This window comes from Schistocerca gregaria, chromosome 2 (assembly GCF_023897955.1).
Source record: "Schistocerca gregaria isolate iqSchGreg1 chromosome 2, iqSchGreg1.2, whole genome shotgun sequence".
Lineage (NCBI taxonomy): Eukaryota > Metazoa > Arthropoda > Insecta > Orthoptera > Acrididae > Schistocerca > Schistocerca gregaria.
Genome location: NC_064921.1, coordinates 593,792,156 through 593,806,404, shown reverse-complemented (window position 1 = coordinate 593,806,404; position 14,249 = coordinate 593,792,156). Strand labels below are relative to the sequence as shown.

At 38.6% G+C, this 14,249-nt stretch overlaps 1 protein-coding gene across 6 annotated transcripts in view; it reads right to left on the bottom strand.

Moving 5' to 3' along the window:
• Positions 1–1,070: 1,070 nt before the first annotated feature.
• The window catches only part of LOC126334423 (PAT complex subunit CCDC47), a 74,941-nt gene continuing 61,762 nt past the window's right edge, over positions 1,071–14,249 (bottom strand). For 3 of the 6 annotated variants that reach the window (XM_049996835.1, XM_049996839.1, XM_049996837.1), the window contains exons 8-11: positions 8,143–8,311; positions 7,285–7,419; positions 1,491–1,580; positions 1,071–1,378 (exon numbers count right to left, since the gene is read on the bottom strand). In XM_049996835.1, coding sequence (XP_049852792.1) covers positions 1,373–1,378; positions 1,491–1,580; positions 7,285–7,419; positions 8,143–8,311 — 400 coding nt within the window. In that variant the 3' untranslated portion in view covers positions 1,071–1,372. Of the gene's footprint in view, positions 1,379–1,460; positions 1,581–7,284; positions 7,420–8,142; positions 8,312–14,249 lie in introns of those variants that run through there. The other 3 variants (XM_049996833.1, XM_049996834.1, XM_049996832.1) reach the window with 1 other exon arrangement.

Below are 14,249 nucleotides of genomic sequence, written 5' to 3'. Positions count from 1 at the left end.
TTATTTCATTTTATTTTTATAACTGTGACTTAATGCTTTAAGAAACTGATGCCTGGGCACTGAGCTCCAAATTTTAGTATATGAAGAAAACTGAAAATCATTTCGAGTGCTCACTACCTGCCTTTGTATATTGCTCATAATGAAGCAGCCACAGGAAACCTCAAACATGGTTGAAGAAATTTTGCCCATTTTAAGATATTCCATTTTGATGTATTTCACCTTCACTGATAGTCACTATAAAGGAAGCTATGTGATCAGCCTGCATGTCTTCACATTTTGTTTCTACTATACAACTCACTTAACATATACGGGATGCAGGTTTGAAGATTTTCAACAGCCGGAGAAGGGACAATGGCAAACACCTTATTTTAGGGTGCCCCAACCTTTCACCATAGATATCCCTCAGTGTGCCCTTCCACTTCAGAGCACAGTATGAGGTAGGTCATATTCTTTTTATTTTTGGAAGATAATTTATAAACAGTCATCTCTGGCTAAAGTCATCACATGTAACACATTGACTATACAACAAACTGAGATGTAAAAAGTTTCCTCTCTCTCTCTCTCTCTCCCTCTCTCTCTCTAAAACATCACAGATACCTCACACAATAGGTGACAAAACCTCAAATTAAGGTTTTGTTTTAATTCCGAGCCGATGATTAAAGCAAGAAGCTCTGGATCTATTCTGTTTTTGTGTGTAGTCAGTTTCAACAGAGAATTGCATTAGGAAGTCTTGTGATCTGACATACCTACATGACTAGCAATGTGCGGTGAAATATCCTTGCTGCTGTGTCAAAATTATTGCAAGAAAAGATTGAAAATTGGGTCTTGGAGACAAATGAGAGTAAAATTGTCCTAACTTTAACCCAATAACTTAATATTCCCCACACAAATGAGGGTTTACTGTACAGTTACGCATTAACACATCTGATTTACTTGTGTTAAATAAGGTACTAGGAGGCTGTTGATTTTATGAAGGTTACACTATGAATGTTTTAAGGACAATGACAACTATTTAATATTTAACCAAAATAAAATTCTTTAATAACAATGTTGCAATAAAGACACATACACCACACAATAAATAATATATTTATTGCACTTCATAAATACAGGTTGTAAAATATGAGTATACTAGCTGTTTAATTTTCTTTATCCACTTTTAATTACAATTTTCCAAAATTTTGTTTGGAAGACAATAATAAATATGACAAGTAATTCTAAAAAATGACCTAAAGGTAGGTATCAAAATTTGAAAATACTTTATTACAAAGAATTAATGAATATATGTATGGTATTCTTCATAAATAAATCTTTTTTTAGTTAAGTACTAAATGTTCACTTACAAAAGCATAACCCAGGCGGAGAAGTGTTCTCATAACTGTCAAAAGAAAATGGTGATCATATTCTTTGAAAATAAATTATTACTGTGACATAAAAAAATGAACTGATCAGGGACATGGGCACAATGAGAAAGATTACAATGCTTTTACCTTCAACTGCTTCATTTTTGGCGCCTTTTTCTTCATTTGGCGTTTCATTTCACGGTCTTCCCATTTGCGCTGCTTATCCGGGTCATCTTCCTACAAATACAATATTAACTGATCAACACCTTGGTGTTATTTGATTGGTGGTCAGGCAGAGAGAGCTTAATTGTGCTAAGGTATATGGTTCCTCCTCTCAGCTTGTTCTAATATTATTTGCATGACATTTTTCAATATACCATGTATCGCAATTTGTCTGACCTCCAAACTGAATAGACAAGTTGTGCCTTACATCAAACAAGTCAAGAGCCTACCATTGCAGCAGGACTATACTTAGTGAAGCATTGTGATGTCAAAGCCAACCTATGGAAGAACAACTACTCTGCTGTACCTAAAAATTAATAACAGTAAACAGTCACCATGCCTAACATTTATAACTACTAAACTAAATGTGTCAGGTCTGATCCCATTCACAGCTTAAATTTCAAACAAATAATGAGTAATTTTGGCCAAAGAAAGACTTCCATGTCAATGAATTATCACATTTTGGAAACAGCCTTATTTAAAGATACAGAGTAGATGGCAAAGTTACGAGGTTTTAGGGAGTACTCTTATCCAGAGTGATAAAGAAGCCATAAAGTAAAGAGAATGTTATGAACAGAATTGAGGCTATCCCACAGCACACTGGTTTGTGGGAATGGCCACTGGAAGATATTGACGTTTGCAGAATTGATGTGTAAGGTAGTGATTGTGTTGTATAATAATGATTGTGGTATAAATAACGTGGTATGATGTCCGGTAATCGGCTAAACGTGGAGTTAACCGTAATACTGTATTTAGACCCTTTTTTGTGTGGGTTAGGCCACTATTGTTTCAGCACACTTGGCCCTAATACACGAAACATGCTTTAGACTGTAGTCGAACACTGGACAAGGACACATGAGGTTTTAATGTTCATCATCCATATCATCATTTGCAGGGATGGTGTCGCCACACAGCTGCGCAGTTGTCTTCAAGTTACGGTAATAACCATGGTACACCAGGGTTACGAATTGCTGCCAGGTCATTAAATCGGTCTTTTTCAATGCGCTAATAGCATGTCCATTGGGATATAGTATGTCCAGACTCTCCATTACTTTCTAACCTCATTTAGAAAAACTGACATCAGCATTCAGGACATCTGGCTCATTGGAGTACTTATATAACATGATCTGGGGAGAGGATGCTTTACACTGAAGCCACTGAATATGGAACCATTGCACCCTGGTATTTTGTGTCGACACTTTACGGTTGCGTATGTTTCTCTCTAAATGTACTGTGGACACGAAACCATTCTTTGTCATACTCATAGCGGTGAAGCGTTGCTGTTTTCGTGCAGTGATAATGACATTCATCCAGTCAGAGGGTGTGTATATGTTCGGGTGAAATTTCCTGTTGTTTGCCATGATACCAAAGTCCTGATCCCATGGTAAGTAGGTATGTATGCCCACTGACTAGGAATTTATGGTGGATTACTTCCGGTGTGAAGTCTGCATGCAGAACTTTGAATTGACACAGGAAGGCTATTTTTATATTCCAATTTTGCCCGCCGCATTGATCCCAGTACGTAATCAGTCGCTTTCTTTGGACATTATGTTTAATGTAATCCATGAGACACGACCCAGTTCCTTGCGGTCTTCAGGATGCATCGCCCTCACTTCATACAAACGTGATAGCTTTCTTGGTACATAGGTCATGTATTCCAAGGCAGTATGTCCACAATTGCCACTTGTAGTAACAGATATCTGTTGGTAAAGTCCTCATCAAATCAAAGGCAATCACAGTTGTATCATTGTTCTGATGCCTCCTTTCTGCTGCATTGCGATGCATTCCCGCCCGCACGCTCTGGCCTTTCGCTGATGTAACTCTCTTTCACGTTCCCATTTACCCTGCTCTTCCATGGCATCAGCTGCATCAAGTTTCATGTTACAGAGGTCACATTTACAGCAGGAATCACTTACAGGGGGATGAAAGGACAGATTAAAGAACTGACCAAACATGTAGTACGAGACTCATCATGCTTGGCTTTATGTAAATGGTATAACTTCCCCATGCTCAGGTCTGGTGACAAATACTTTTGATCCACTGTTTCATTTATTCGTGCATAATGGCTCCAATGGGCTGGAAACCATTTTATGAAGTTCTCTACTGCAGCTGTCTTTGCTATTGGTGTTTTGTTTTTTAGCAGGGCATGTACCTTGCTTGTCGATGGGTGGGGTCTGGTGCTGCACTCCATAATCCTGGAAAATGTTCTTGAAGAACATTTTACACAGCTTCATGTCCACTCCCTTCTCACTCTGGAAATGGTATAGGCGTGTTGTTACTCGTTGTGACTCTGTAGTACCAGAGGAATACGCACGTGTCGTGGGGACTACCTTCACTGTAGCAAAAATGCATGGCGAATGCAAGTCGAAATTATCTAATGCATAGAATGACTCAAATAGATGTTGCTGGTGTTCAGGTGAAAAATGTCAACCACAATCCTTCTGACACGCGCATGCTCCAAGGGAGGGACATTTCTTGGGCACTACATTTCCCTTCATGTTAATGTATTCTTCCCCTTTCAATCGCTTTGCTTTTCGAATGTTCTGTGCACACAGGTGAGCATTCCAGACTTGTTTTGTTCCTCATTGTGGTGCAATCACAGACCAGTACTACGATACCCCTCCAATACGTCCATGGTTGACATAGTGTGTATGGTATCCTTCGATGTACTGGGTAGACTGGGATCTGCTAACATGACACGTAACTCATCCTCTGTACCACTTGCACGCTGGCTGAATCGACCAGGTGCACATTCCATGTGAAGCATCGGCATTAGTGTCTCTGATCCAAATAGGTCTGAAATGGAAACGTTTCTTATCCGCTCCGGTGTCCATATCAAATCATTTGAGTCCACCACGGAAAGTAACACTATCCTTATCTCGCAATGCACCTTCGACATCATCACCAGGGCTACTGCACTTGTCGTTCTGTAGTACACACAGACTAATGACCATTCGGCAGTGTGCGACCACAATACTGCGAGTCTATACTGCAGCTATGTCCTCTGCCGGCCATCACGTGCTGTATGACATATGGTACGCTTGTTATGCATACATGGCACAATAGTGACCTATGTGGCATACGCCACTATTGCGCCCCATTTTGTATGACACTGCACAGTGCATAAACATCTGATGCTACCACATTGTCCATAGAGTCCGAATACATATCCGGCGATTGTAGGATATAATGGTAGCGCATAAAGTAATGTTCTGTGTGAATATCTCTTTTTTTCCAAAATGTGGGTTAGGCCTACTATTGTGCTGATAGCCTCCATTATGGCTGATTTACACTAGACAGAATGGAACATCACAACATTCTGTATGCACCTCAAATAGCAGCATTCAAACAGGACGGGACATTATTTTAACATCAATGTTTCTCAGGATGAAAGTTTTAACTTTGGTGTTTATGTGGATGGATTTTGGTATCCTCTGCTAACATACGAAGGTAACTCTTCCTCACTGCACTCATTCACATTACAGTAGTGGATTGTGTTTCCATAGTCTTTATTTTCAGGTTTGCTTTGTTTTTAACATATTTAAAATGTTTCACAAGGACTTTTGAGTGTTTCACAAAAAGGTCAGATTTCTGGAAGTGAAAATGTTTTTGGTTTTATAAACCCCGAGACAAAGAAAAAACTTACACTGCTCATAAATCAGAACATAAATTAACAAAACAATTTTCATTAAATAACCTTTTTTAATGGTAAAAAAGGTCAGCTCTAGTGGAGGAAAAAATTCAGTGATTTAACATTATTTGTTACCTTGGAATAAAAGAAACAATGTATAAGCTGGAAAGGTTCTACTTATTGCTTGCCAAATATTTTTTGGTGTGTTTGTATACATGTATTTTCTATAGCAAATACATATAAATACTCTGAAATGTTTGTTTTTTATAAATTTAACTTCTAGCAGTTTACCACAAACACAGTCAATAACATCCACTATGAATTTTACTTTGACCATTGATAGTATCTTAGTTATGGTACTATATTCTGGTGATAATGGATACCGTCTTGAAAGGAGGATATAAGATGAACATCAACAAAAGCAAAATGAAGGCAATGGAATGTAGTCTAATTAAGTTGGGAGATTCTGAGAGTATTAGATTAGGAAATGACACACTTAAAGTAGTAAAGGAGTTTTGGTATTTGGGGAGCAAAATAACTGATGATGGTCGAAGTAGAGAGGATATAAAATGTAGACTGGCAATGGCAAGGAAAGCGTTTCTGAAGAAGGGAAATTTGTTAACATCGAGTATTGATTTAAGTGTGAGGAAGTCGTTTCTGAAAGAATTTGTATGGAGTGTAGCCATGTATGGAAGTGAAACATGGACGATAAATAGCTTAGACAAGAAGAGAATAGAAGCTTTCGAAATGTGGTGCTACAGAAGAATGCTGAAGATTAGGTGGGCAGATCACGTAACTAATGAGGAGGTATTGAATAGGATTGGGGAGAAGAGAAGTTTGCGGCACAACTTGACTAGAAGAAGGGATCGATTGGTAGGACATGTTCTGAGGCATCAAGGGATCGCCAATTTAGCATTGTAGGGCAGCATGGAGGGTAAAAATCGTAGAGGGAGACCAAGAGATGAATACACCAAGCAGATTCAGAAGGATGTAGGTTGCAGTAGGTACTGGGAGATGAAGAAGCTTGCACAGGATAGAGTAGCATGGAGAGCTGCATCAAACCAGTCTCAGGACTGAAAACCACAACAACAACATTCTGGTGATTTCATGGATGCAGTCTCATAATGTCATTTTCACCATCTGATACTGAGCTAACTGAAATGGATTTGTGTTGATGTTCTGTCTTTCAAGAACACACCACCATTTGATGAGAAAATCACCTTCTATTCCAGTGTGTTAATATCTGATGTGAATTGAGATTGAAAGAAGTATATGAACCAGAAAGCTCACTATTATATTTTCACGAAAGTGTAATCACCATACCACTGAAGAAAGCATGAATGTATGGATGTAGAAACTATAAGAAATCTCGTGTAAATTAAATTATGACTCAAATAATGCATGGAGAGAGAAGAAAACATCTGCCCCAACTAATTATATAAGAGTAGCAATTCAGTACTTGCCTGCTTAGTAATGGATCGAGACCTGCTACCAAAGAACATGTGTTCCGTGTTTTGAAAAATAATGAAAAGATCAGCTGTCCTCAAGATTCTCAGGTGAAAAAAAAACTAGTAGATACCAATTTATATAGAAACAAAAGGTGAGTGTTTGAAGTTCTCTGGACAGATACTTGTCAACCTCAATCTGGCAGATCGAAGCTGATATTCAACCTGATTTCATATTCATGATAATCCTTCTGTACCTGAAGTGACCAAAGAAAAGAAAGACCATGGTCACAGAACAAACAGAATCCTCAAATGCCTAGTACACTTATTCAAGATACTGATTTACACACAGCTCTACACTGACACTGGGAAAAAATAACGATCTTTCAACCTAACAGCATACTGAATACCAGGAGTGTGAATGCAATGAAAGTCTTCCTGCTGTGTCTAGTAGTTGCACATTATTATTGAACTTATAAATGTGTATTGGTTTGATGTTGCTACCACGTTTCCTGTAAGTGTTCCAATGAAACAAATATCAGCTATGCAAGAAACCTTCAAAATTATCTTTAAGTGTTACTGATTTTACAGTGGTGACGAACTGTAGTCTGTATTCAAACATTACCATTCCAGTAAAACTTACTTGCAAAATACGTTCCTTCTCCTGCCTCTTCTTTTCCTCACGGCGGGCTGCAGCTGCTTCTGCCCTTGCAGCGTGTGTCGTCTTGAGGAAAGCCTCATCCACACGGTTCCTATTTTTCTGCGCTTTATTCTTTGCCTGCATCAACCAGAATATTTTAAATTAAATTTCATATATTTACATCCATATGTCAACTGAGTAGGTTGCTTCAACCTTTACAACTCCGGTTAACTCACATCTGTCATTTGAAACGTCCATCAATGGCCAGAAAGTGGCAAAGAGAGATACAGGTCTCCTTCCAGAGTTCTAAGATACAGAATTGCAAGAGCTTGGAATCTCTTTCTTCTGCTACCTAACTGAAGTTGAGGACAAACTGGACAGAATATGCACCTCATTTTTCTCTATCTAATTTCCTATTGAAATTCTGACTCAATTGTTTTTATGATACATGACTGTCTGTAGCCTTTTAGTCCTTACATGTGTAAATTATACTATACTGGCTGGAAGCTTAGTAATTATGTGCAGCTACAGTTTACTGGTTGTAATTCTGAATTTTGTCAAAATTAATGTTCTGAATTTTCACTGTGCTAGCAACAGAGAAATAATAGCAACACCAAATTGGACAACTGGTTGTATCTTTCTGTGATATGTCTATGAAAAGAGAAAAATAAATGTCTTAATGTATTAACTGGCAAAGATATACAGAACAGAAGATTATGTAAATAGGACAATTTCCCCCCTTCCTCCTCTATTAATCCTAGAATCTAGTTGTATGCACATAATCATATACACGAGACAGAAAGTGAATGAATACAAATGCCAAAACTGTTTTGCGTGTTAATAAGCAATGGTAATACACACCTCTCTGCTGAGACGGAATCTCTTAACTTTCTCCATACAGTAGATAACAAGCATCATAAGAGGTTTCATCTGTTCCATGGCTTCATCTATTTGTCTTCCCTTAACGATCATGTTGAAATTGAACAACAATACCTTCTTTGTTTCAGGCAATTTTGTAAGATTTGCATCACTGCAGAGAAAATGTAAATGGCTGTAGTTAAAGTTATTTGTAGAATTCAATTAAAATGCTAGAATACTAAAAACATGATATGCTCAATATACCCTTCATCTGCCCCCCCCCCCCCCCCCGCCCAAAATTCGACAATCTGGAATTTGGTGTTTAAGAGCGAACACAACAGCTATCACAGAGGCCATAAATATACACACTATTTACATTAGCGGAAATGTGCCTCCTTTATAGTGGCCATTTGTACTATGAAACAGTAATCTGATGCTTTTCTCTGATGCATTTACAATTACTGACACTCATAATGCCACAACAAATAAATGGCAGCTGCAAATTTAGTGGTCTACTTCCATGGCAGCAAAGGAAATTCAGGTACAGAACTTTTAAATAAAGATGAGAGTTGGACAATGTTACACCTGAGCACCACTAGAGAGAGAGAGAAGTGGCAGCAGGGTTGGGGGGGGGGGGGGGGGGGAGACCTCACCATATGTTAAATTTGTTGTATCCCATAAATAATTCAGAATAAAGCCTGTGACAGTATGAAATATTCTATTTCAAACGGCTATTTTGTCATCTCTGGTGATATTGGCCTCTCCTTTTGTACTAGCCTTGTAACGAAACATGCAAGGACAATTTTCAATGAAAATATTTTTTTATTTAATAATCTAAGCTGGCACTTTCACTTTCATAGCTCTGTTCTGTCACTTTTTAATCACAAAAAGCACAGGTGAATGCACATGTGGGTATTGAATATAATTAATCAAACTCACAGATTGGTAGTGAGGCACTCACTGTCATAGACTTGCAGTTCTAACTACTAAAAAAAAAAAAAAAAAAAAATACATACAAGGCACTGAGAATCACAGTGGCCTTAAGCACATCAACATCAGCTTTGAGATTGTAGCAGGTATGCAAGTTCCTGACATCTATTGATATTATGGCGAGTCAGGTTTATTGTGTTGTAGGTCCATGTTACCTATATGAACATTCACGAAAAACTGTCTCACTTCAATATGTGCTTGATGACTGTGTGCTTTAGGCCATTATGGTTCTCTGCACCTCATAATAACTCTGAGGTTTTCTGATGACACTGCGATTCTATCAGTGACAGCAAATACTGGGAAAAGCAGTTGAATGGTATGTACAGTATTTGAAAGAGGAATATAAGATGAATATCAACAAAAGCAAAACAAGTGAACTGGGGTGTAGTCAAATTAAACCAGGTGATGCTAAAGGAATTAGATTAGGAAATGAACTATGTAGCCAAGATAACCACAAATCCCACACCTACCACAGTAGTAAAAGTTTATATGCCAATTAGCTCTGCAGATGAAGAGGTTGTAGAAATACACATATATCTACACCTACATAGATACACCGCAAGCCACCATACAGTGCGTGGCAGAGAGTACCCTGTACCACTACTAGCCATTTCCTTTCCTGTTCCACTTGCAAATCGAGGAGGGAAAAAGACCTTCTATGTCTCCATATGAGCCCTAATTTCTTGTATCATTAAAACTGTTTGGCAGTCACCTTCAAATGCCAGTTCTCTAAATTTTCTCGTAGTGTTTTTTGAAAAGAATGTTGCCTTCCCTCTGTGGATTCCCATTTCAGTTTCCCAGGCATCTCTGTAACACTTATGTGTTGTTTGAACCTGCCAGTAACAAATCTAGCATGCCAACACTGAATGGTTTTGTTGTCTTCTTTCAATCCAACCTAGTACAGATCTGAAACATTCAAGCAGTACTCAAGAATAGGTCACACCAGCATCCTATATGCCGTCTCCTTTAAGGTGAACCACTCTTTCTTAAAATTTTCCCAATTCACTGAAGTCGACCATTCACCTACCCTATCACAGTTCTCACACGCTTGTTCCATTTCATATTGCTTTGCGATGTTAACTCTCAGAAATTTCAACGACTTGACTGTGTCAAGCAGGACACTAGTAATACTGTATCTGAACATTACAGGTTTGTTCTTCCTACTCATCCTCATTAACTTATATTTTTCTGCATTTAGAGCTAGCAGCCATTCATCGCACCACATAGAAATTTTGTCTAAGTCATCTGGTATTTTTCTAGTCATTCAACTTCGACACCTTACTGTACACCACGGCATCATCAACAAACATCCGCAGATTGCTGCCCACTCTGTTCATAAAATAATTTATGTATACAGAGAACAACCGTGGTCCTATCACATTTTCTTGGGGCACTTCTGACGACACATTTGTCTGTGATGAACACTCGCTGTAGAGGAAAACATACTGGGTTCTATAACTTAAGAAGTCTTCAAGCCACTCACATATCTGTGAACTTATTCCATATGCTCATACCTTCATTAACAGCCTGCAATGGGGCACCGTGTATAACGCCTTCCAGAAATATAGAAATGTAGCATTTGTCTGTAGCCCTTCATCCATAGTTTCCAGTATATCACGTGAGAAAAGGGCAAGCTGAATTTCACACAAACAATGCTTTGTAAAACCATGCTGATTTGTGGACACAAACTTCTCACTCTCAAGAAAGTTTATTATATTCAAACTGAGAATATGTTCAAGAATTCTGCACTAAACCAAAGTAAGGGATATTGGTCTGTAATTTTGGGGGGGCTGTTCTTCTACCCTTCTTATACACTGGAGTCATCTGCACTTTCTTCCAGTCATTTGGATCTTTGTGGTGGGCGAGAGTGTCATGATAAATGCAGCTAGATATGGGGCTAATGCCATAGGGTACTTTTTGTAAAATCGAATTGGGATTCCTTTGAGGCCTGGTGATTTATTTGCTTTCAATTGTTTCTCTATACCAGGGATGCTTATTACTATGTCGTCCATATGGCAGTCTCTCCTATAGTCAAATGACAGTCTGTTTGTAGTACGATTCTCCTCAAGGAATGATTTTTTGAACGTGAAATTTAAAACTTCAGCTATTGTTTTCCTATCTTTAGCTGCCACACCAGACTGGTCAACAAGGGACTGGATGGTGGCCTTAAACACGATTAGTGTTTTATATAGGACCAGACAAAAGATATTATTCATACAGTTAAGGGAGGTGAAAATGTAATTGTGATGGGGGCTGGAATTCAACAGTAGGAAAATGAAGAGAAGGAAAAACAGTAGATCTATATGGACTGGTGGAAAGGAATGTAAGAAGCTGTTTGGTAGAATTTTGCACAGAACATAATTTAACCATCACTAACACTTGGTTCAAGAATTATAAAAGAAGGTTAGATGTGTGGAGGAGACCTGAACACACCCGAAGGCTTTGGATTGCTTATATAATGGTAAGACAAAGATTTCAGAACCAGATTTTAAATCTTAAAGACATTTCTGGGGCCAGATGAGGACTATCAGTCCAATTTATTGGTTATGAATTGTAGATTAAAACTTCAAACCACAAAAAGGTGGGAAATTAAGGAGATGGAACCTGGATAAGTTGAAAGAACCAGAGATTGTTGGGGTTTTGGGAGGGAGGATTAGGCAACGACTGACTATAAAAAGGAAAGGAACACAGCAGAGGATCAAATATGTAAAAAGACAAGGTCTAGTAGTAACCCTTGGATGACATAGGAGATAGTGAATGTAACTGATGAGAAAAATGGAAAGAAGGATATAATAAAATGAGTGTCAGGGCTATTTTTAAGCATAGTTGATAGAGGTTATATCGGTATTGATATAAGTTGTTTTAGAAAGAGTGTGGGACAGGAAGTGCAATATGGCTAAACAGGGATGGCTAGAGGACAAATGAAACAATTTGGAAGCACATTTCATTACAGGAACAATAGATACCACCTACAGAAAAGTTAAAGAGGCCTTTGCGCAAAAGAGAAGCAGCTATATAAATATCAAGAGCTCCGATGGAAAACCAATCCTAAGCAAAGAAGGGAAAGCTAAAAGGAATATATAGAGGGTCCATACAATAGAGGTGAACTTTAAGGCAATGTCATAAAGCGAAATGTGGACAATAAATGGTTCTAATAAGACAAGAAAAAAGTAGAAGATTTCGAAATGTGGTGCTAAGAAAGAATGCTGAAGATCGGAATTAGGGAGGAAAGAAATTTATGGCACAACTTGACTAAAAGAAGGGAGCACTTGATAGAACACATTCTGAGACATCAGGGGATCACCAGTTTAGTAGCAGAGGGAAGTGAGTGGGAGACCAAGAGATGACTACAGTACGCAAGTTAAAATGGATGTAGGTTGCAGTAGTTATTTGGAGATGAAGAGACTCGCATAAGATAGACCAACATGTAGAGCTGCGCCAAACTAGTCATAAAACTGGTCCCTTATATCATGAGTATCAGTAACCTAGTCAACAAGTAATATTCCACCTTCTTCATGTCACATTTGTTGATGATACCACTACATTGAGGTCTGTATTATTGCAAATGTTTCATAGAAGTCCACAAATATGAGGGTCACTCCAAAAGAAATGCACACTACTTTAGTAAAAGTAAAGTTTTCATTCAGCATTTGTGAAAGTTTTACAGTGGGTAGATACATCCTTCCCACTTGTTTTCAAACTTTGTTCAACCTGTTCCCGTGAGTGGCGCTGTCACAGCATGTTATCAAGATGGCTGCTACACTTGACGTTCGTCAGAAGCAACATGCTGTCATAGAATTCCTGTGCTGTGAAAATGAGACAGTGGGAAACATCCACAAGAGGTTGAAATAGGTGTACGGAAATGCTGCTGTCAATCGCAGTATAGTTAGTCTGTGGGCAAGCAGGTTACGTGATGAAAGCAGGCACGGCATTATTGAGGACTGTCCTTGCAGCGGTGGCCTCATACTGCACACACTCCAGACAATGTGACTGCTGACAGATGCATCACAGTGAACAAATAGTCATGCTATGTTGGGAAGGGGAAGCAAGTGTTTGCAGAATACTGAAAGTGTTGGGCATTAAAAAAAAAAAAGGTTTGTGCCAGGTGGGTTCCCAGGATGTTTACAGTGGCTCACAAAGGAACAAGAAAAATGGTATGCAGCGAGAATGGTGGAGATGAATTTCTTGGAAGAAGTGTGGCAGGTGACGAAACATGGCTCCATCATTTTTCACCAGAGACGAAGAGGCAATCAATGGAGTGGCATCAGACAAATTCACCCAAGAAAAAATAATTCAAAACCACAACTTCTGCTGGAACAGTTATGGCTACGGTGTTTTTCGATTCTGAAGGACTCTTGCTTGTGGACATCCTGCCAACTGAAACCACCATAAATTCTGATGCATCTGTGACGACACTGAAGAAACTTCAAGCTCCACTGAGTCGTGTTCAACCACATCGGCAAAAGGATGTTTTGCTTGCATGACAATGCGTGGCCACATGTCAGTCAACAAACCATGGAAGCGATCACAAAACTTGAATGGACAACATCCGCCTTATAGTCCTGGCCTAGCTCAATATGACTATCATTTCTTTGGGAAACTGAAAGACTCTCTTCGTGGAACAAGGTTTGAAGATGACGACTCCCTTGTGCACACAGCCAAACAGTGGCTCCAACAGGTTGGTCTACAATTTTACCGTGCAGGTATACAGGTGCTGGTTCCAAGATGGCGTAAGGCAGTTGAGAAGGATGGAAATTATGTGGAAAAATGAAAATACTGTTCCTAAAGGATGTATCTACACACGGTAAAACTTTCAAACGTGTAGAATAAAAGATGGATTTAAAAAAAAATAGTGTGCATTTCTTTTGGAGTGACCCTCGCAGAAGTAGCTCTAAAATAATGATGCACTAATTCTTTGCATATCAAACAAACAACAGAAAAAGACTACTTATGTAGTCCACAAATAAATGCTCGGGAAATTTCTCAGCCTGGCAAGTGAAAGAAAGCTTTTATAAATCTTTAGTTAATTAATCCACTAACTTTTCAATGCAATCTCCTTTAGTACAGTGCACGCTGTTCAGCGTTTTTACTCTCAGTAGCTTCCATTCTTAGACTGTGAT